Source organism: Dipodomys spectabilis, unplaced genomic scaffold (genome assembly GCF_019054845.1).
Source record: "Dipodomys spectabilis isolate Male_0828 unplaced genomic scaffold, ASM1905484v1 ptg000098l, whole genome shotgun sequence".
NCBI classification, from domain to species: domain Eukaryota; kingdom Metazoa; phylum Chordata; class Mammalia; order Rodentia; family Heteromyidae; genus Dipodomys; species Dipodomys spectabilis.
Genome location: NW_024870775.1, coordinates 7,440,995 through 7,462,844, shown reverse-complemented (window position 1 = coordinate 7,462,844; position 21,850 = coordinate 7,440,995). Strand labels below are relative to the sequence as shown.

Genomic DNA, 21,850 nt, shown 5'->3' with positions numbered 1-21,850 from the left:
GCTCACCTAGGAGGGCCCTGGCTCAGTTTATCTTTCAAGACCTCCAGAGGGCCAGGAAGAGAGATGTTGGGCACACAGGGGATGGTAAACTCACATTAGGCCTGTACTTGAACTTTCTGTCAATGGAGCTATCTTACTAGGAGTGCCACATTGCTCGGTGATCTCATCCTGGAGTTTTTGGTGGCTTGAGTTCTTGTGAAAATGGAGGAAGGGAATATGGTCAGGCCAACTCTGACATTCTCAGTGACAGAACCACTGCTATATATGGTGGTGTCAGCTGAGAGAAGTTCTTCAAATGGTCACAGTGCTTCCAGGTTGGGACTGTGGACAATGATATGGAACCCTTTTAGCTAATAGTACTGTATGGAGACCACTAAAGTATCACGGGACAAAGTCCTGGGTGCCAAACAGTGACAGCAATACCAGTCACCTTTTATTGAGCAGTAATTGTCTCAGAATGTGAAAGGACTCCGCTGTGATTAAGTCGACAGATGGGAGCCAGGCCAGACAGCCTCCATCAAGAATGCAGGTAGCCTCATGGGCTCTTCAGTGGTACTTGCGATGCCGTTCATGTTCTGAAATCAGGAAAAAGTGCCTTCAGAAGGGTTCTTGTGAAACCATAGCAGTATGGTCACACGAAACCTTCCTAGTTCCTTAGAGATGGCCCAGCCCCTTTTGCCAGTGCCACAAGAGTTAGCAGACCTTCCTTTCTAGGAAGGCACTGAACAAAGCTCCCCAAGAGCCCATCTAGAGACAGCTTTGCTCTGGCACAGCAGACTGGTAGGGGCTGGATCCTGTCAGAAACAGCTTTAGAAAGCAGCCACTGACAGCTCCCAGCATCCTCCCAGACAAGCCCAGGTCTTGGAGCCACACAGCTGACACGCTACGTGAACCTTTTCCTCTGCACTGACTGCAGATCAAGCCTGCAATGTCTGAACAGAATGCTTCTCAGGAGTGAGAAAAGCAGTCTTTTCTATCAAAGTTGGTCTCTTTCTGCAATCTTGGAAGAACTTTTTCTGACAAGTTCCTGGCTTGGCCCTTTCTTGTTAAACACATCCTGTAGCAGGTTGTAAACCTGAGCTTAGCCAATCCAAGCAGAGGGGTGGGGCCTGCTGGATTAGGGATAAAAAGGGGAACAGCCTGTCTGCTGTGTGATTGGCTTGCCAGATTTTGGCAGTGGGCCTATGCTTCTGCAGAAGTAAAAACTGCCTTGCTGAGTTCCTTTCAAGTTGATGTTCTTACTGTGTGATACCCCAACATCCAGAAGCATATCTAACACAAGTACTATATTTAGCCTTTTTTTTCTGTGTTCTTCACCACAAACAGTATTTTATATGCTGCATTTGGACTATTCCCTCCAAAATGCTTCCCTATGTAATAGAGCTAGACCACACTATAATCTTACAGAGAAATAGAGGCACTTACTAAGCTCCTTGTAGCAACGGCAGTAGTTGAAAAGTACATAGCAAGCCAGCACCATGTTGATCCCAGCGATGCTCCCTTTCTTCACATTGATGTACTTGTTGAAGTACCGGTCATAACCTGCAACAGAAAAGGTGCTTATTGACAGACTGCGTCCTGTAGTTCACAGTGGGTTCTGCTTGGTATTCAAGTCCTGATCTTAGCTCTCAGAATACTCACCCTACATTCACTGGCTGATTAAAGGCAGACAGCACAAATATCCTCTGTAGATTCCAGTCCCACAGCCTAAGACCAAGTCCAGTGCCAGGCCCACCCTAATTCTGCCTTACTCTTGTGTCCCAAATTTCAACCCCAAGTAAGGGCTACTTGATTGTGGTTCACTGGGTCAGGCAGGCCCAGAAAGAGAGGAGTGAGCACTAGAAAGATGATGTGGAGATCATGTAGCTCCCTGTCCTCTGTGGATGATCTGAATCTCCATTTCTGGAGATATGACAGGTTATGAAGCACTCCTCTAATTAGTCTTGTGCTTTTTTTTTTCTTCAGTAGGAGGTTGTGGGGCTTCAACTCTGGGCCTGGGCGCTGTCCCTCAGCTCTCCAGCTCAAGGCTAGCACTCTACCACTTGAGCCACAGTACCACTTCCAGTTTTCTGAGTGGTTTATTGGAGATAAGAGTCTCACAGTCTTTCTTGCCCGGGCTGGCTTTGAACCACGATCCTCAGATCTCAGCCTCCTGAGTAGCTAAGATTACAGGTGAGCCACGGGTGCCCAGCATGTTTTCTATTTTTGACAGAACTGGGATTTGAACTCAGGCTATCACACTTGCTAGGCATTTGTTCTACCACTTGAGCCACGAACTCAGCCTGTTTTTTTGTGTTTTTTTTCTTTCTTTACTTTTTACAGAGGGTATTGTGTTTTTGTTCAGGGCCTGCTCAGACAAGGCTCTTCTTTCCTATAGCCTCCCTCATAGCTGGGGACTCTGGATGTGACCCACACCTTACTGAGATAGCTTTTTGCCTGGGTTGGCCTCCAATCTCAGTCCTCCTGATCTCTGCCTTCCACGTCGTTGAGTAGCTGGCTGTACTCAGAAGTCCTGAATTGTTTAAATGCATACAGCTGGAAGATGGGCCATTTTAACTGTTTTCCGTGGGAGTCATGGCATAGAGATATGAAAGCTCTTATAGACTGAGACGATCCAAAATACTTATTGACATTCCTCTGATGAAGGGGTATTGATTCAAACCAACAAAACTTTTTTTTTTTTTTGTCTTCCCTTTTTAGCTAGGTGTGGTGGCACACCTGTAATCCCAGCACTCTGGAGGCCAAGACTGCGGGATTGTGAGATCCAGGTTACCTTGGCCAATATAGTAATAAGCTATCTCAAAACCAAAGAAAGCAAAACAAACATTTTCTGGGCTAAAATCTTAGCATGAACCTTTGTTAGATGACTCAAATGTGGAAATTCAAGGGTGAAATCCCTCTCCTTTCCTTCTCCATAGAATTTACTAGTCTTAAAACAAGGACTTTTTTTTTGCTCAAATTAATTCACTGCAAAAAGAAAATGGAAGAACAAAGGTTTGCTTTTGTTTACACATAATCAACAGTCTCTGACCTCTCCGAAATGCTCCAGCAATGCCTTTTGGGGTGAAGTCCCGCATCAAAATCCAGTTTGGCAGCTCTACTAGTTTGACATCCATTAGTTTCTTTTCCTTCAGTGGTACTGAAAAGAAGAACAAAAAAAAATATACTCACTAAATAATATGCCAACAGTCCAAATACGATCTTTCTGTTGGTTGTGGAGCTTGAACTCAGGGCCTGGGCAATGTCCCTGAGCCTCTTTAAGCTCAAGGCTAGCATTATACCATTTAGGCCACATGCCACTTCCGGTTTTTGAATGGTTAATTGGAGATGAGTCTCATGGGAACTTTTTTGCTAGTGCCTGCTTTGAACCATGATTCTCAGATCTCAGCCTCCTGAGTAGCTAGGATTACAGGCATGAGCTACCAGGGCCAAGCTAACATTTTGTATATTCAGGGAGGAGTGTGATGTCACTACACACAGGCTATATGAATAAGTACATTCTGTCAAAATTGTTATTTTAGGTCTAAGCTTATATAATGGCAAAACTGCTCAACTGCTTTAAGGAGCAAGAGGATATCTTAATTACACCTTGCTAGGAATAACTTACAAAAAGAGCTATAAACAGTATGCTTTATGTGGAAGAAGTTATTATTGTAAGACAGCTTAAGTAGATGTTTTGTGTATTATTGATAATTTTCCTTGTGACATTAAAAAATGTTTATAATTGTTGCCCAGTTTTGCTTATTTTTGCCTCAAGTTTTAGTAATTGTTTTGTAGGTGGACTTGTATAAAAACCAGACCAGTATTTGAGGTGGTCAGATGTGTGTGTTTTCAGTGTGTGAGTGGTTTTGTTTCCTTTTGGGTTGTGTCTTCTTCCAGAAATTTGAACTTTAATCAATAATTCTGTGTTACTTTATAAGAAGTGGTGTTATTTTTTTCCTTAAGTAAAATTGTGAACACATTTCTTTCAAGGGCAAGGTGTGTGTAGATGTACTATATACCTTTTTCATGTGTTTCTGGACACAATTTTTTTTTTTTTCCATCAACTTGATAACCCAAAAGGGACATTTGTTAGGCTATATACTGCACGTTAAATCTATGCATAAATGATAGCTTGTTTTCCTGAGCATCTAATTTCTTTTCTTTTCTCTTTCTTTCTATCTTGGGGTTTGAATTCTAGGCCTGGGTGCTGTCCCTGAGCTCTTCAGCTCAAGGTGAGCGCTCTACCACTTGAGCCACAGCGCCACTTGCGGTTTTCGGCCAGTGCTGGGGCCTGGGCTCTGTCCCTGAGCTTCTTTTGCTCAAGGTTAGCACTCTACCAAACTTGAAAGCCACAGCACCACTTCCAACTTTTTCTGTTTATGTGGTACTGAGGAAGAGAGGAAGAAAGGGAGAGGGGAGAGAGGAAGAAAGTGAAGGGCAGAATAGGATACTGTAAGACTAACGCTTTACATACTTTGGCTAATTTAATCATCATAAATAATCATGTCCTTCCCTTGGTGGGAAAAGATATACTCAGAAAGGTTAGGCAACTTGGCCAAGGTCTCACCCCCAGCCTGGCAGCAGAACTGAACCTCAGAACTAGCCATGTTCCTGAATTTAGGATAACCGGTCCTACCCCTGGAAAAGTGTAGCCAGAGAATTGGAGGGGAAGAGGAAGCCCAGCGGATGCACCTCCAAATACTCTTGGCTCTGAGTGGATGCACTTGGTCATTAGGGGTGGGCTTTGAGAAGCATCTGGTTCCTTCGGGTGCCAACCTCCCCAGGTATGCCAGCCTGAGGAATTCCAATCTCAAGCAGCCTATTTGGAACTGCTATGATCAACAATTTTCAGAGACAGTAATGAGACAACAAGAAATCAAATAACTTAGTAAGAGCCTTTCCAAATGGGTTGGTGGGCTCAGGCCACATCCCATTGAGTAGCGACAAAACATAGGAAGGTTCCTGGATAAAGCAACATAGTACCAAGGGTGGATCAAGAAACCCATTATCAGGAGAGTGTTGGTGGCTCACACCTGCAATCCTAGCTACTCAGGAGGCTGAGCTCTGAGAATCATGGCTCAAAACCAGCCTGGGCAGAAGAGTCCCTGGGACTTCCATCTCCAGAAAACCAGAAGTTGGGCCTGTGACACTAGCCTTGAACAAAAGAGCTCAGAGACATCACCCAACCATGAGTTGAAGCCCCATGGCGTGCCCCGCCTCCCCACCGCCAAAAAAAAAAAAAAGAAAAAAAAAAAACCTCAAAACTCTACCGCTATTGGGATGACAGGACCTTAACAAGCCACATATCTTTTTTTTTTTTTTTTGGGGGGGGGGGTCCAGTTGTGGGGCCTGAACTCGGCCTGGGCACTGTCCCTCAGCTCTTCAGCTAAAGGCTGGCGCTCTACCACTTGAGCCATAGCGCCACTTCTGGCTTTTTCTGCTTATGTGGTGCCAAGGAATCGAACCCAGGGCCTCAGGCATGCAAGGCAAGCGCTCTACCACTGAGCCACCTTCCCAGCCCCACAAGCCACATATCTTAAACACTTATTTTCCATCTTTACAAAAGGATAAATAGGGTATGGCTCAAGGCCAGTTCAAACTTCAGTAATGTATATATGAAATAAAATGAATTAACACGAGCCGCACTGACTCCTTAATAAGACTACTATGATGCAGACTTAAAATATCGTTTCCTATTTAAAATTTTTTGTAAAAAATCAAGCCGGGCATGGTGGCAGCACATCTGCATCCACTTGGGAGGCTGAAGCAGGAGGATCGCAAATTCAAGATCAGCCTGGAGTTACCACGAGAGACTCTCTCAGGAAAGAGAGCCATCAGTCGGAATACACGGCCGATGAGTGTCAGGGAACCGACAGCCGGTCCTCAGCCCAGACTTGTGTGAATTGCGCTCATGTACCTCGGAGGCTTCACACTTGGCTTGGCTTGAGGCTCAGCTCTGCTCGGCCAAGAGCTGTGACCTTGAACAGGTCATTTCACCTGGGCAAGCCTAAACGATCTACACGCATCCAACCCGAATGTGGCGTCCGACACCGTCGTGGGCACCGGCTCTTCCCTAGACCTTCACTGGAGCTTCAGCTTGGGGGAAGGGCAGAGACTGCGCGTCAGGTTCGAGTCTCAGAGGGGAGGATGCAGTTAACAGATCCTTAGTGGGGGGGGGGGGGGGATGGAGGGGCCGAAGGCAGCACACTGCCAGGCCCGGGGCGCGTCTCCAGGCCACCCTCACCCTGCGCACGGCCCTGCGCGACCCGCGCAGGCCCCGGAGGGCTCGGAGCCGGCTGGGCGACCCAAGGAGGGTCGGGTGGCTCAGAACCCCGGAGCCAGGGTCCATCGCGCCTCCCGTGAGGCTGTGGGGAAGTCGCTGAAGGAAAGGCGGGCGGCTCCTCGGTTCCCTCTCCTCCCAGTACGGCTCTGGACCCGGCCGTCAACGCCACATCCAAAAATAACGACAAGGGACTCACCTATGGACGCCATCTCGGAGTCCTGCTGTCCGCTAAGCCGCGCCGCGCAAGGGATGTTGGGTAGAGAGCCTACGCGCAAGCGGGCGCGGGGAGCAGAGGCTCACGGGAAGTAGGTCGCCAGCTAGTAATACAGTCCTTGGCTGGACTTGGAAAGATGCCATGATTTGAAGGGCAACAAAACGAGCCCTAGACAGTTGACAGCCCTGGGGCGGTGATACAAGAAAGGGTAGTTGGAGCTAGGTGAAATGTCCCAGTAATCTCTGCAGTTGGAAGGCACAAACGATCACGAGTTTGACGGGACCCTGTCTCACAACACCAAAAAGGGCTGAAGACCAGGTTTGATTTACAAATCACAGGCAATCTTACATTTATGTATCTTAAAAAATGTTTTTTTTTTAAATCGCATAGCCTCCGGGCCCAGGTGGCTTACAATTGTTTTTTTTGTTGTTGTTGTTGGTTTTTTGTCGGTCGTGGGGCCTGAACTCTGGGCCTGGGCGCTGTCCCTCAGCTCTTCAGCTCAAGGCTAGCGCTCTACCACTTGAGTTACAGCGCCACTTCCGGTTTTCTGGTGGTTTATTGGAGATAGGAGTCTCACGGTCTCTTCTGCCTGGGCTGGCTTTGAACCGCGATCCTCAGATCTCAGCCTCCTGAGTAGCTAGGATTACAGGCGTGAGCCACCAGCGCCCGGCGTGGCTTACAATTGTAATCCTAGGGCTGGGAAGGTGGCTCAGTGGTAGAGCGCTTGCCTTGCATGCCTGAGGCTCTGGGTTCGATTCCTCAGCACCACATAAGCAGAAACAATAAAAAAGCCGGAAGTGGCACTGTGGCTCAAGTGGTAGAGCGCTAACCTTGAGCTGAAGAGCTGAGGGACAGGGCCCAGGCCCAGAGTTCAGGCCCCACGACCGGACCCAAAAAAAAGAAATCCCAAAAACAATTGTAATCCTAGCTACTCAGGCGGTAGAGATCAGAAAATTGCTGTTCAAAGCGAAAGTCCCCTTAAATCTGATCTCCAATTAACCATCAAAAAGCCGAAAGTGGGGCTGTAGCACAAGAGATAAGAGCATAAAAGACAGGGACGACATTGCCCAGACCCTGAATTCAAGCCTCAGGACCTGCACGAGCATGCACGCGCGCACACACACACGTAGGCTGCATATAGAGCTTTCCAATATAATGATTAAATAAATAAATTTCCGAGCCGGGTGCTGGTGGCTCACGCCTGTAATCCTAGCTACTCAGGAGGCTGAAATATGAGGATCACGGTTCAAAGCCAGCCTGGGCAGGAAAAGTCTATGAGACTCTTATCTCCAATAAACCACCAATAAACCGGAAGTGGGACTATGGCTCAAGTAGTAGAGTGCTAGCCTTGATCTGAAGAGTTGAGGGACAGCGCTCAGGCCCAGAGTTCAAGCCCTGAGACTGACAATAAATAAATATCTAGATAGATAGATAGACAGATAGATAAGTTTCCGAATCAGTGGACAGAAATAAAGACTCAACTATTATAATTTTCTCACATACACGATTTACTTAAAGAACCCAGCTATTTAATCGCTATAACCACTACTAACTTGTCCTATGGCTATTTTTTTTTTAATAAAAGAATTGCATTATGAAGCAGAGAAGTGTCACAAGATGACATTTTATCGGTTGTGGGGTTTGAACTCCGGGCCTGGCACTGTCCCTCAGCTCTTCAGCTCAAGGCTAGCACTCTACCATCTGAGCTAAAGCGCCACTTCTGGTTTTTTCTGTTTATGTGGTGCAGAGGAATTGAACCCAGGGCCTCATGCATGCAAGGGAAGCATTCTTGCCACTGAGCCACTTTCCCAGCCTACAAAATGACATTTAGAAAAAGCACCTATTTTTCTTATTTTTATGTTGAAGTGACAGCACATAGAGGTTCTGCACCCGATCTAGAGAAATCTAGTCATTGCCACGATCCAAGGTATCTCTCTGGTTCTTCCCAGTGGGAAAATCCAGAGCTTTGCTTCAGTAATAGCAGGTGGGGAGGGGCCTGAATATTACGTAACTGCTCTGAGATCGTTGATTGGTCCGGGCCAGCGGAGGCAAGTGAATGGGATGCTTTCTTCTCTTGATCAGCGAGTTGCTAGACCTCCGCCATCCTAGAGCGGCCGATAGAAACACGCTCTGCGTAGCGCGCATGCGTACGGCTGTGGAGAAGTAGGCGGCCTTTCTGGAGGCGGAGGTCTGGGGTCTGTGGAGAATCGCTGACCTGAGCTGTGGACCAGCTGGGGAGCCACCAGAGGAAACCTACCACTACCAACGGTCTCCAAACACTGCGCTCAGGACTTTCTGGAGAAGACGTGGCGGCGGATGGCTGGAGGCGTCGGGAAGGTTTTGGGAAAGAAGACAGTGAAGAAAGTTGTCAGTGTTTGGGGATCCAACACCCAGTGACACTCCCCCCCCCACCCCCACCCCACCCCGGGCCTGCCAGGGAATCCAGGGTACTAGGGTCCTAGAGGCCCGTGTGGAACCTCCTTTTGAGTATTTGGGAGATGCTCGTTTTTCAGCCGCTTAGGACCAGAGTGCGATGAATTTAACACTGGATTTGGTTATGGGGGAAAAACAGATGTGATTGCGAAGATGTGATGCACGCTACTGGGAAATAGCATTTTAGGTAGTCAGAAGTGAGCATCAGGTCAAATGGGAGTTTGAAGAGTTAATTGTACACAGGAAGGGACAGCTCGCCAGCGGTTCCCAAGCAGCCTCTAAGGCACCAGCAGGATGTGCATGATCTTTATAGTTAAGAGGCTCTTACCAACCTCCATTCGCTTTGTGGTTAAGCAAACTTACATTCCCTTTAGGGCAAGTAGTGCTTTTCGTCTGTACATCATGCAGACCAGAAAAGGGGAGGCAGGGGAAGCAACCAGGCCCCAGTGTCTTAATGGCTGTAATTCTAGCTCTTCTCAGGGGGCTGAATCTGTGGGTTGGGGTTCAAAACCAGACACGGCAGACAACTCTTGGAGACGCCATCTCCAATTTACCAGCAAAAAGCCAGGCTGGAGGTATGGCTTACATGAGCAAGGAAGCCAAGGAAACTCAAGGCCCTGGCTCAAGATCTGATACTGGCACAAAAGAATTATTAACTTAAAAAGTAAGCTAGGTGCCAGTGGTTCACACCTGTAATCCTAGCTACTTAGGAGGCTGAAATCTGAGGATCACGGTTCAAAGCCAGCCTAGGCAGGAAAGTCCGTGAGACTCTTATCTCCAATAAACCACCAGAAAACCAGAAGTGGCACTGTAGCTCAAGTGGTAGAGCGCTTGGCTTGAGCTGAATCGCTGAGGGGCAGCACCTAGGCCCAGAGTTCAAGCCCCACAACTGACCAAAGAAAAAAGAAACCAAAAAAATAACTTTTAAACTAGGCACCAGTGGCTCATACCTGTAATCCTACTTAGGAGGTTGAGATCTGAGGATCGCAGTTCAAAGCCAGCCTGGGCAGGAAAGTCTGTGAGACTCTTTCATCCAATTAAAACCCAGAAAAACAGAAGTGTCACTGTGGCTCAAGTGGTAGAGTGCTAGCCCAGCGACAGCACCCAAGCCCAGAGTTCAAGCCCCCGACTGACAAAAATAATTTTTATAAAAAGGCAAAGGATCCCTTCATGCTTAGAACTAGTTATATGTCTTAGTTATGTGATTGTAGGCAGTTGGTTAGGGTGATCACCCAAAAAGGGTGTTCTCTCCCCCCACTGTGTATTGTCAAGAAGGGACTGTGATGGACATATGTCAGCCTCTGCTCCAAAGGCTACAGGAGGGGGGCACACTGTGCCCTACCCGTGACTTGAGCACAGTGAGTTGCAATATAGGAAGTCCTACTGCATTATCCTTCTAGACGTGTTCTTCTATCAGCGTGTTCTCTTGCCCTGTGATTGTCTATGCCAATGGGATGGAGCAGGGACAGGGGTCAGAACTGAGAGGCCTGGAGGAAATTGAGGCCGGGTGTCTATTCCCATAGCTCCCTTCAACTTCCTCCTATCCTACCCTTCACAGCTATGATGTGACTTCCATTAGGCAGGACAGGTGAAGACAGTATTGTATAGGAGTAGGAGCCTTGGTAGCAAATTTCTTTTGGAACACAGCTATAGCTATTTGCTTACTGTGCTCTAAGACTGCTTTTATGTAATAGCAGAACTGAATAGTTGCCTTAGAGACCAAATGGTGTGAAAAACCTAGAACATTACCAAGTGGCTCTATAGAAAACAGATGTAAATAGCACAGAAAAAAAAAACATGGCTGACCTGAGTCCTAAACCCATCATTTATTGAATCACCTAGTCTATAGCCCTGATTTCAACAAATCTGTTTCTTCACCTGCATAGTAACAGCTCACAGGTGATTGTATGAATGGGAAGTACTAAGACCAGAAGATGTGGCAAGGTTCTTCAGGTGAGTGGAGTCACCTTGACTGGTTGCAGAACTTCTACCAGGATGAGATGCTAGAGCATAGGACCATGGCTTTGCTGGGTAATGGCTCTGTGTACGTATCTGTACCAGCCCCCAGTCTCTTACCTGCAGGCCCCAAACCCAAATGAGCCCTGGACTAACTGGGCTGCACAGCTCAGCTGAAGTCACTGGGAAGTGAAGGCTGACTTCACCCCCACAAGGAACCACAACTTTGCATTTTTCCCATGTACCATGCTTATCTATGTAGTTAGCTTTGAAATGTCCTTGTTTGGCTGAAGACACAACTCCAGACCTATCAGGGATCAAACTTAATAGAAACTGTATGTAAGTCTTCCTTCTGAAGTCTGGGAACATTCTGAGCCTGGAAATACACCTGGCCCTAAGGGTTTCAAAGACGGGACTGTGGAGAGTGAACAGTGGTTTGCTTTAGGGCTCAGAACCTTATGATGTGTATTCCACTCACACCCATCTTTTACCTGAAGGAGTTGAAAAAAATTATGGTTGACTTAGGTTTCTAAGACATTTACTGTGTCTCTTGAAAACTCATTTTTTACTTTCTTACTGGCATTGGTGGGTTCCCAGGAAATTATTTTAAGCTGACTTAATTTCTGAACTTTAATAATACCCACCTTTCTGGTAGTCTATCTCTATATCATGTGAGCACAGTCTCCCAGGGTGCTTCAATGGTTTCCCTTCTGGAGCAACATCCAGACATACAAAAACTTCCCGACAGAAAGTCTATATCACTTGATTCTGTGTGTGTGTGTGTGTGTGTGTGTGTGTGTGTGTGTGTGCGCGGGCACGCGCGCGTGCGCGCGCATGCGCCAATGGTGGGACTTAAACTCAGACCCTCATATACTTGCTTGGCTTTTCTAGCTTTTTGCTGGTTGTTGATAAGAGTTTCACAAACTTTTCTGCTTGGGCTGGTGCATGAGCATGAGCATGAACGCGCGCGCACACACACACACACACACACACACAAGTTTTAAAAAAAAAAAAAAACCTTAGTGAAGTAATTGAGTGTCAAGATTTGTTCTAAAAGCAAAGTAATTGAGTGTCAAGATTTGTTCTAAAAGCAGAGGTAGGAGCCAGGTGCCAGTGGCTCACACCTGTAATCCTAGCTACTCAGGAAACTGAGATCTGAGAATCACAGTTCAAAGTCAGCCCGGGCAGGAAAGTCTGTGAGATTCTTTTATCTCCAGTAAACAACTAGAAAGCTGGAAGTGGTGCTGTGGCTCAAGTGGCGCTATCCTTGAGCTGAAGAGCTGAGGGACAGTGCCCAGGCCCAGAGTTCAAGCCCCATGACCAACAACAAAAAAAGCAGAGGTAGGAGTACAGATGACAAGGAAATTGGTCACATGAGCCAAAACTCATCCATAAACACCTACACACAGCATCATGTCTGTGGGAGGCTGCTTAATCCTCCCATGAACACAGGTGACACAGAATCATATTAAAGTGCTGGCACTTTATTTCAATGGACCCTTTGATGTCGGATAAGATGTGTACTTTGTCTAAAGCTCTCCCCGCATTCAAGACATTTGTAAGGTTTTTCTCCTGTGTGAGTTCGCTGATGTTTAACTAGGGTTGCACTCTGACTGAAACTTTTCCCACACATGGTACATCCGTATGGCTTCTCCCCGGTGTGGATCCTCCGATGCTTGAAGAGGTCAGAGCGCTGCTTGAAGCTTTTCTCACAGTCTTCACACAGGTAGGGTCTTTCCCCTTTATGGAGTCTCTTATGTTTCAAAAGGCTGGAAACATGGCAGATCTCCCCGCACTCCTCACACTGACAGTACTTCTTGCCAATGTGGGTTCTCTGGTGCCGGTTTAGGTGTGAGCTCTGTCGGAAGCACTCCCCGCATTTGGGACACACATAGGGCTTCTCACCTGTGTGTGTCCTCTGGTGTTTAATCAGGGCGGCACTCTGGCGGAAGCTTTTCCCACAGTCATGACATTCATAGGGTTTCTCACCTGTGTGGATCCTCTGGTGTTTCAAGAGGTCTGAGCGCTGTTTGAAAGCCTTCGGACAGCTCTCACATTTATAAGGTCTTTCTTCACGGCACTGCCTGTGAGCCTCAGAAAGGCTAGAACTGCAGACACTGCTTCCACTGGCAGCATGGTTGTAAGGTTTCACCCAGTGACACTTCCCTTTGGCCAGACTTGAGGTGTGCTTGTTCTCATGTTCATCATCATCAGTGAGCCTCTCCATTTTAAGACTATCCCCAGAAACTCCCTTTTGTGTGGAACTCCCTTTTGTGTTGGTGAGTTCATGCTCTTTAGGAGGATTTGTGAGTTTCAAGGACATGGGCTTTTGTGCTCCGTCCCCACAGATGTCACTACACTCAGGAAATGGGAGGGCCTTCCCTGGCCCAATTTCTCGTAGCCAGTCCTGTGGTTGGTCTTCTAAATTTTCTTGTTTTGGAATCAACCTCTCGTTCTCAGCTCTGGTTTCCAAACCTAAAAAATTAAAATAGAAATTGCTGCCTTTCATCCCTCTGCAAGGAAGAAGCAAATGCTATCAAAAGAACACTCCTAACTACTTTCTAATTATTCACTGAACTCCTTAAATAATTATTTTAACCAACCTGTCAGAGATGCTTACAGTTTCAACTAGGTGAGTCTGGGACTAGTCATAGTTACTTGGGTTTTAAAGGAGAGCCAGTGGCTCATGTCTGTAATGCTAGCTATTCAGTAGGCTGAGATCTGAGGATCATGATTCAAATCCAACCTGGGTAGGAAAGTCTATGAAACTCTTATCTCCAATTAACCATAAAAAAAGCCAGAAGTGAGCTGTGGCTCAAGTGGTAGAGCGCCAAGCTTTGAGCACAAAAGCTCAAGGACAGTGCCCAGACCCTGAGTTTAAGCCCAGGACCTGCCAGAAAAAAAGAGAAAGAGTTATACATGTCCATATGGATAAATCTCAAAAATGTAGTGTTGAAAACTGGATACTAGTGGCTCATGACTGTAATTCTACATACTTAAGAGGCTCAGAATAGGAATATCACAATCAAGGTGGAAAAGTTCACAAGATTCTATATCCACAGAAAAGAGGGAAGCTGATACAGTAGTGCAAGCCTTTGATCCCAGCAAAAACAAGAAGCCTAAGAGTAAGTGGAGTGTAGCTTAGTCATGGGCTTGGCAAACGACCAGCAAAAAAATAGGATTGAGCTACTGAGGAGGCTGAGATCTGAGGATCGTGGTTCAAAGCCAGGCCAGGCTAGAAAATATTGTGGAAGCCGGGCGCTAGTGGCTCACGCCTGTAATCCTAGCTACTCAGGAGGCTGAGATCTGAGGATCACAGTTCAAAGCCAGCCCGGGCAGGAGAGACTGTGAGACTCCTATCTTCAATAAACCACCAGAAAACCGGAAGTGGCGCTGTAGAGCACTCACTTGAGCTGAAGAGCTGAGGGACAGCTCCCAGGCCCAGAGTTCAAGCCCCATGACCGACAAAAAAAAAAAAAAAAAAGAAAGAAAATATTGTGGAATATTTACCTCACGTTAACCACTAGAAAAACTGGTGCTGTGGCTTAAAGTGGTAGAGCACTAGCTTTGATTGCAAAAGCTCAAGGACAGCATCCAGGCTCTGAGTTCAATGCCCAACCAACCTCCACCCACCAAAAAAAAAAAATGAACAGAATTGGAGGCATGACTCAATGTTGCACCAGCCTAGCAAGCATGAAACCTGCATTCCAGACTGGGGGTATATGAGTCAAGTGGTAGAATGGCTTCCTAGGGAGCTCAGTGCCCTGAGTTCAGTCCCCAGTACCACCAAATAACAAAGACAAGGCAGAAAACAATGCACAAAACAGTATTGCCAAAAGAAAAAAAGCAATGTTGAATGCAGAGAATCATGTATTAATTATACACACTTTGTGACAACATGCAGGTACAGTTAGACTACGACATGCATGGAAATGATACATGCCACCACAGGATACTGTTACCTCTGGAGAAGGAACGAGGTACACAGGCTACGCCTACAGCTGCATCTTGGGAAAATAAAATAATGAAACCAGTGTGCTCAAATATTAAAACTGGGCAAACCTGGATCATAAATATGCAGGTTTTCTTTATCTTTTTAATGTATAAAATAGTGAAAAATAGCCGGGTGCTGTGGCTCATGCCTGTAATACTTAGCTACTCAAGAGGCTAAGATCTGAGGATCACAGTTCCAAGCCAGCCTAGGCAGGAAAAGTCCATGAGACTCTTATGTCCAATAAACCACTCAGAAACCCAGAAGTGGTTCTGTGGCTCAAGTGGTAGAGCACTCACCTTGAGCTGAAGGGCTCAGGAATGCCGGTGGCTCACGCCTGTAATCCTAGCTAGCTCAAGTGGTAGAGCACTCACCTTGAGCTGAAGGGCTCAGGGATGCCGGTGGCTCACGCCTGTAATCCTAGCTACTGAGGAGGCTGAGATCTGAGGATCATAGTTAAAAGCCAGCCAGGGCAGGAAAGTCCCTGAGACTCTTATCGTCAGAAAACCAGAAGTGGTGCTGTAGCTAAAGTGGTAGAGCGCTAGCCTTGAGCTGAAGAGCTCAGGGACAGTGCCCAAGCCCAGAGGTTCAAGCCCCACAACTGACAAAAAAAGAAAAGAAAAAGAAAAGAAAAATAAGACCTGGCACCAGTGGCTCACGCCTGTAATACTTAGCTACTCAGGAGGCTGAGATCTGAGGATCACAGTTCAAAGCCAGCCCAGGCAGAAAGGTCCGAAGACTCTATCCTGAATGAACCACCAGAAAACAGGAAGTGGTACTGTGACTCAAAGTAGTAGAGTACCAGCCTTGAGCTGAAGAGCTGAGGGACAGTGCCCAGGTCCGGAGTTCAAGCCCCACAACCAACAAAAATAACTAAATAAATAAAAAAATGCCAGGTGGTGCATACCCTCCAAGTTTGAAGTTAGCTTGGGCTCCTCAGAGACCCTGTCTCAAAAATGGAAATACCTAGTGCTGGTGGCACATGCTTATAATCTAGCTAGTCAGAAGGCTCAGATCTGAGTGTACTGGTTTGAACAACCAGAAAGTCCGTGAGATTCTTAGCTTCAATGAACCAGCAGAAAGTTGGAAGTAAAGGTGTGGCTCAAGTGGTAGGATTACAGCTTTGAGTCAAAGTCAAGCAGGGGCTGGGAAGGTGGCTCAGTGGTAGAGCGCTTGCCATGCATGCCTGAGGCCCTGGGTTCGATTCCTCAGCACCACATAAGCAAAAAGAAAAAAGCTGGAAGTGGCGCTGTGGCTCAAGTGGTAGAGCGCTATCATTGAGCTGAAGAGCTGAGGAATAGCGCCCAGGCCCAGAGTTCAAGCCCCACGACTGGACCCAAGCAATTTCATAAGGCCCTGAGTTCAAGTCTCAGTAATGGCACAAAATAAATAAAATAACACAATGTTAAAAATGAACAAAAAAAAAAACTCTGTCATGTTGTAAAAAAGAACAGAAAGGTGCTGCCTGGAGTCACAGAAAAAATACAAGGGGTCTTGACCCATGTCTGTGAGTGGAAGACTGAGGATGGGAGTGAGCCCAGCCCCTCGGACATCACAAACAACATAAACCAGCAGAACAGCAGCACTTACTGGGCAGGACAGGGCTACCATAATCCTGTGTGCTCTCTCCGCAGATGTTCCTCTCAGCTGCATCCAGTTGCTCCCACTCCTCCCAAGTTAGAGAGACAGCCACATCCGCAAAACACATAGACCCCTGGAACACAAGATCCCCACAGACATGCTACTGCTAGTCTTGAGCATGAGGCTGGATCCCAGAAACAGTCATGGCTTTTCCCAATGAGTTTTGTACTGACTAGAGTTTAAAAAGACAGAGGCTAACATTCTTTTGTATCCCTGTAAAGACTTTCTCTGGAGTATATACTAATTTAGTAGTAAAATATTTGAGCTAGCTGGGTACAGTGGCTCATGCTTGTAATCCCAGCCATTTGGAGGCAAAGATTGGGAGGATTGAATTTCGAAGCTAGCCTAGGCAATAAGGTAATGAGGCCCTTGCCCCTCCCCAACCAGTAAGTTGGGCATGATGGCAAATGTCTGTCAGCTCAGCTATGTGAGAGGCATTAATAGGACTGTGATCCAGGCTGGATAGGGAAAACATGACATGTTATCTGAGAAACCAAAAAATGGGCTAGGTATAGGTGATATAGCACCTGCCTCACAAGCAGGACTAGGACTACCAAATAAAACTGAGTTAAATCACTGTGATTTATCAAAATGTAAACTAGATCTAGATGAAAACACAAAATCAGAAAGGTGCACATTCTAGTGCTAACTTTAGATGCTGTGTATGCAGATTTCTGAGACATAATGTCTAGAAAAGGGTACATCACCCACAGCAGGTGCTTGCTAATGTTTTCTTTCACTTGACTACTTCACGGTAAGATAATTATCCAATGAGTCATTTTTGTGTGTGCTGGTCCTGATGCTTGAATTTGGCCTGGGTGCTGTCCTGAGCTTTTAACTTTTGGAGATAAGTCTCACAGACTTGTACCTGAGCTGGCTTTAAACCACAATCCTCAGATCTCAGTCTCCTTAGTAGCTAGGATTACAGGCATGAGCCACCAGCATATGGCTGAAAGTCTTTTGAAATGTCCCTATTAAAAAATAAATAATAAATCAAAAATAAATAATAAACACATAAACCAATCACTCAGATTAAACCCACAATTCTTAGAAAGAGAAGGTCCTAAAAGTAGAGCGTCCAGCTTCCTATGAATGTCACAAACTTATTCCATGGGGTTGTTGCTCACAGTTTTAAGTTTGAATGCGAAATGGGATGTGTTGAAGCTTTGTACCCAGCTGGCGGTGCTATTTTGGAAGTTACTGGAAGTTTTAGGAAAGAGGTCCTGTCTAGAGGAATGTACCTTTGGAAATGGTATCTTACCCTAGCACCTTCCTGTAGCCCTGCTGTACTTCCTGGCTGCCATGTGAACAGTTCTGCTCCACCATAGCCCTTCTGCCATGAAATTCCACTTGTCACAGACCCAGAATCGATGTGTGGAGCATCGGTGATCTCAAAGAACAACAAAAAAGATGGTCACTTTCAAAGCGGTGAGAGAGTGCAGTTTTTAGCACAAAGGTTTAGGGATGTGAGCTTGCTTCCCATCCTAACATCTCCCCCAGTCAGGTAACAGGGTGTCTTGAAATGATTTTAACAGTAATTCTGCCGGGCGCTGGTGGCTCACGCCTGTAATCCTAGCTACTCAGGAGGCTGAGATCTGAGGATCACGGTTCAAAGCCAGCCCGGGCAGGAGAGACCTTGAGACTCCTATCTCCAATAAACCACCAGAAAACCGGAAGTGGCGCTGTAGCTCAAGTGGTAGAGCGCTCGCCTTGAGCTGAAGAGCTGAGGGACAGCGCCCAGGCCCAGAGTTCAAGCCCCACGACCGACCAAAAAAAAAAAAAAAACAGTAATTCTAAGGTCTTGAATCATTGTTACCTAAAAGATTCATGCTAGGACAGGTGTGGCTTAAATAGTAGAGCGCCAGCCTGGAGCGAAAATAAGTAAGGGACAGCACTAAGGCTGAGTTCTAGCGCCTCTACCAGCACTACACAGAACAATGCTTGCTGGGTGCCAGTGACTTGTGCCTAGCTACTCAGAAGGCTGAGAGATGAGGATCAAGGCTCAGAGCCAGGGCAGGCAGGAAGGTCTGTGAGCCTTTTTTTTTTTTTTCCTGTGAGACTCTTATTTCCAGTTAACTCCCCAAAAAGCGCAGAGGCAAAACTACGGCTCAACTGGTAGAGCACCAGCCTTGACTGAAAAAGGGGCAACGCGCAGCCCTGAGTTCAAGTCCCGGGACCGGCACACAGACAAACGCATGCCTTCCTCAAGTTCAGATGCCTGAGAATCCGGGAAGGAAGGCTGTCTGAAGCGCAAGGCCTCCCTCACCTGTCCCCTCCCTCCCCCCCCCCCCCCCCCCCCCGCCGGCTCCACGCTAGGCAGACCTTTCCCCCACCTCACCTGAGACGAGGCCTGGTCCAGGGTGGTCTGGCGGCAAGCCCGCGCTGCGGCGGCGGCCTGGTCCCCGCCCTCGGGGCCGCGCTGCCACACCCAGGCCCGCAGATTGTCGGGCAGGATGCTCAGGAACTGCTCCAGCACCAGCAGCTCCACCATCTGCTCCTTCGAGTGCATCTCGGGCCTCAGCCACCGCCGACAGAGCTCCCGGAGTCGGCTCAGCGCCTCTTCGGGCCCCGCCACCTCCTGGTACCTCAGCTGCCGGAACTGCTTTCGAGAAGTTTCGAGATGCTGCCAGGCCCCCGGCTGCTCGGATCCCAAACCTCGGGGTGAGTCTTCCTCCACTTTCACCACCAACAGCCCTTCACAGAGGGACGAGGCGGGGACTCCGGGCCCTGCAGCCATCACAGACTTTGGGTGGTCAAGCCCGAATCCGTCTTCCTCCGACTGGCGTGACTTCCCCGGAGTCTTGGGCGAATCTCCTCAAACATGGGATCTTGGCAAAACTGAAGCCTCCACACCCGCTCTCCGCTGAAATCCCCCGCCCCCAAATCACAATGCAAATCCCGTGCCGGAAGTGCCTCACAAACCCTGAAGGGTTCGTTCCTTGTACTTCCGGGACCACTCTAAGCGCCTGGGAGGAATAAGAGAAACACATCTCGGTGGTTTATGGTCCTCAGCACCGCGAAGCAGGTCCCCGGCCAGTTAGCCACAGATCAAGAAAATAAGGGACTAAGTGAATGAGTGTGGATGCAGGGAACCTTCAGGATTGGGGGGAAAAATAAAACCTTAAGTGCTTTCCTGTACACCACGTATTGCAGTCTCGGCAAACAAAGATGAGGAAACCGAGGCTGGAGGAACTTAAGCCATGCCCCACATCAAGTTGATAATGACTTGATACATAAAACCAATGATTGCCCGTTTCAAACTCAAAAATTGAGGTCTCTCCACGGTTACTATGTTCGTTTATTGTCATTCCCCCTTCTCCCTAACTGCTGCCTAATTCACTCGAGTTAAAAGCCTACAGTGTTTTGCACTCAGGAAAGCAGCAAGTCACGTCAGACTATTTACTGTTAATATGTGCCACAGCACCTCTTTAGCACAATACAGGACACACTAAGCCTCCAGTCATAAAGTGCCCAATGACTATTTCCTGAGAACCATTGCCAATGAAGCTCAAGCATAGCAACTAGTCTCCGTCCTCCCTGGGCAGAGGAAGTGAAGCAGGCAGCACTTGTTAGTGCTCCCTCAACAAAGTAGCATAAATTGGATGGCTTAAGCAGGAGGTTACTGTCTTAAAATTTGGAGGCTCCAAAAGTGAGATTAAGGTGTGAGCAAGAAGGAATGTAAAACCTTGGGTTCAAGGCCCAATATGTATTTGCAAATGCTACACTACTCAGTAAGATAATGCGAACACTATACAAGGATAGACACGCTCCAAGATTTATTAAGTAAATATAGTTGGGTAGAGAAAAGCTATAAACTGTGCTGTCATTTACATGTAAAATGTTTGCCTGACGATTCATATATATATATATATATATATATATATGATTTTGGTTGACACAAAATAAATTAGTCGACTATCTTTATGATTAGATGCAGAATAAGGAATGGGAGGGAAAATTATTCTGTATAAGCATCAAATTTGAACTTAAATGTATAGCTATTCAAATGAAAATTTTAAGATGTAAAGGACATTTGTAAATTGTTTAAATGGTAGCACATATATTGGCTTAGAGAATTTTTTTTCGGTTGTGGAGCTTGAACTCTGTGCCTGGGTGCTTTACCTGTGCTCTTCAGCTCAAGGCAGGTGCTCTACTGCTTGAGCCACAGCACCACTTCCGGTTTTCTAGTGGTTTATTGGAGATAAAAGTCTCACGGAGTTTCCTGCCCAGGCTGGCTTTGAACTGTGATCGACAGATCTCAGTCTCCTGAGTAGTTAGGATTACAGGCGTGAGCCACCGGCACCTGGCATAAGAGAGTTTTTATAAACATTAAACTAAGCCAATTCAACACAAAGGAGCAAAGTTAAGCCATCCTTGCAAAATTGCTATACTACCTACAACCTTGAAAGATTTGATCGGTCTATTGGTGCTGAGAATCGAACCCAAAGCATCTAGCTCACTAGGCAACCCTATTTCTGAGTCGCAGTCACACTCCTCTCATTTTTTAAAATATAATTTTGTTGTTATCATTAAGGTGTTGTACTGAGGGGTTACTATTTCATAAGTCAGATAAGAGTACAATCCTTGGGGCTGGGAAGGTGGCTCCGTGGTACAGTGCTTGCCTTGCTGCATGCATGAGGCACCTGGGTTCAATTCCTCAGCACTACATAAGCAGAAAAAGCAGGAAGTGGCGCTGTGGCTCAAGTGGCAGAGTGCTGGCCTTAAGCCGAAGAGCTGAGGGACAGCGCCCAGGCCCAGAGTTCAGGCCTCACTCGACAAAAAAAATTAAAGAGTGCAATCCTTTTTGGACATTGATACCCTTTTTTCATCGCTATCCCTCAGTTATCCACTGCTTATCCCTGCCCACAAGTTACACAGTTCATTTCTCACAGTCTTACTCTTATTTTAAGTTGTCACCTCACCAAAACACAAAACACAACGCTGCAGACTTTCACCAGAAGCTTGATCCTATCTGGTATGATTTTAGGTGCCCCACCCCCTCCCCCAATGTCCTTAAACCTTTTAAATACCTCTTTTCATTTGTTATCAGAGGCTTTAATTCCATATCAATTTCTCCTCTGAGACCCTAAAGAGCAGCGATAGGCACTCTTGATCCTGTTTGTCCAATAGCTTTGAAAACTGAGAAGGACAACTTTAAGAGCATCTTCCGACAGGGAGAGATGGTTACCATGGGAACATTCCTGCGCCAGGGTAGCCCCGAGAGACCAATGTCCTCCCAGGAGCTCCTCCCTGGTGAGGTTGACAGACGCCCCGCCTCTCTTTCTGAGCGTGCCAGAAAGGCGCTCGAGGACCCGCCTATCCAACCTTGTTGCATTCTGATAGGCTCTTG

The 21,850-nt window shown here is 46.9% G+C and overlaps 2 protein-coding genes across 2 annotated transcripts; both read right to left on the bottom strand.

Moving 5' to 3' along the window:
* Nucleotides 1-397: 397 nt before the first annotated feature.
* Atp5mf (ATP synthase membrane subunit f) lies at nucleotides 398-6,569 on the bottom strand. Its single transcript, XM_042686822.1, has 4 exons — nucleotides 6,462-6,569; nucleotides 3,032-3,139; nucleotides 1,426-1,542; nucleotides 398-575 (listed from the first exon to the last, which is right to left on the bottom strand). Exons 1-4 carry the CDS (start codon nucleotides 6,472-6,474, stop codon nucleotides 547-549), a joined length of 267 nt encoding a protein of 88 aa, XP_042542756.1. The 5' UTR covers nucleotides 6,475-6,569; the 3' UTR covers nucleotides 398-546.
* A 5,757-nt stretch (nucleotides 6,570-12,326) lies between these two features.
* Nucleotides 12,327-19,396, bottom strand: Znf394 (zinc finger protein 394). The gene is made up of 4 exons (XM_042686810.1): nucleotides 18,839-19,396; nucleotides 17,762-17,890; nucleotides 16,450-16,573; nucleotides 12,327-13,343 (listed from the first exon to the last, which is right to left on the bottom strand). Exons 1-4 carry the CDS (start codon nucleotides 19,235-19,237, stop codon nucleotides 12,358-12,360), a joined length of 1,638 nt encoding a protein of 545 aa, XP_042542744.1. The 5' UTR covers nucleotides 19,238-19,396; the 3' UTR covers nucleotides 12,327-12,357.
* Between the last annotated feature and the right edge of the window lie 2,454 nt (nucleotides 19,397-21,850).

Excerpts from the sequence above, each read along its gene's own strand:
- Atp5mf (XM_042686822.1), bottom strand. Across the intron at positions 1,543-3,031 it reads TGCTGGAGCATTTCGGAGAG|GTTATGACCGGTACTTCAAC; the intron begins GTCAGAGACTGT and ends TTTCTGTTGCAG. Across the intron at positions 576-1,425 it reads CCGTTGCTACAAGGAGCTTA|AACATGAACGGCATCGCAAG; the intron begins GTAAGTGCCTCT and ends TCCTGATTTCAG.
- Znf394 (XM_042686810.1), bottom strand. The coding sequence starts at position 19,237 with ATGGCTGCAGGGCCCGGAGTCCCCGCCTCGTCCCTCTGTGAAGGGCTG. Across the intron at positions 17,891-18,838 it reads TGGACCAGGCCTCGTCTCAG|ATCACCGATGCTCCACACAT; the intron begins GTGAGGTGGGGG and ends TTGTTCTTTGAG. Across the intron at positions 16,574-17,761 it reads GGCTACAGGAAGGTGCTAGG|GGGTCTATGTGTTTTGCGGA; the intron begins GTAAGATACCAT and ends CTTGTGTTCCAG.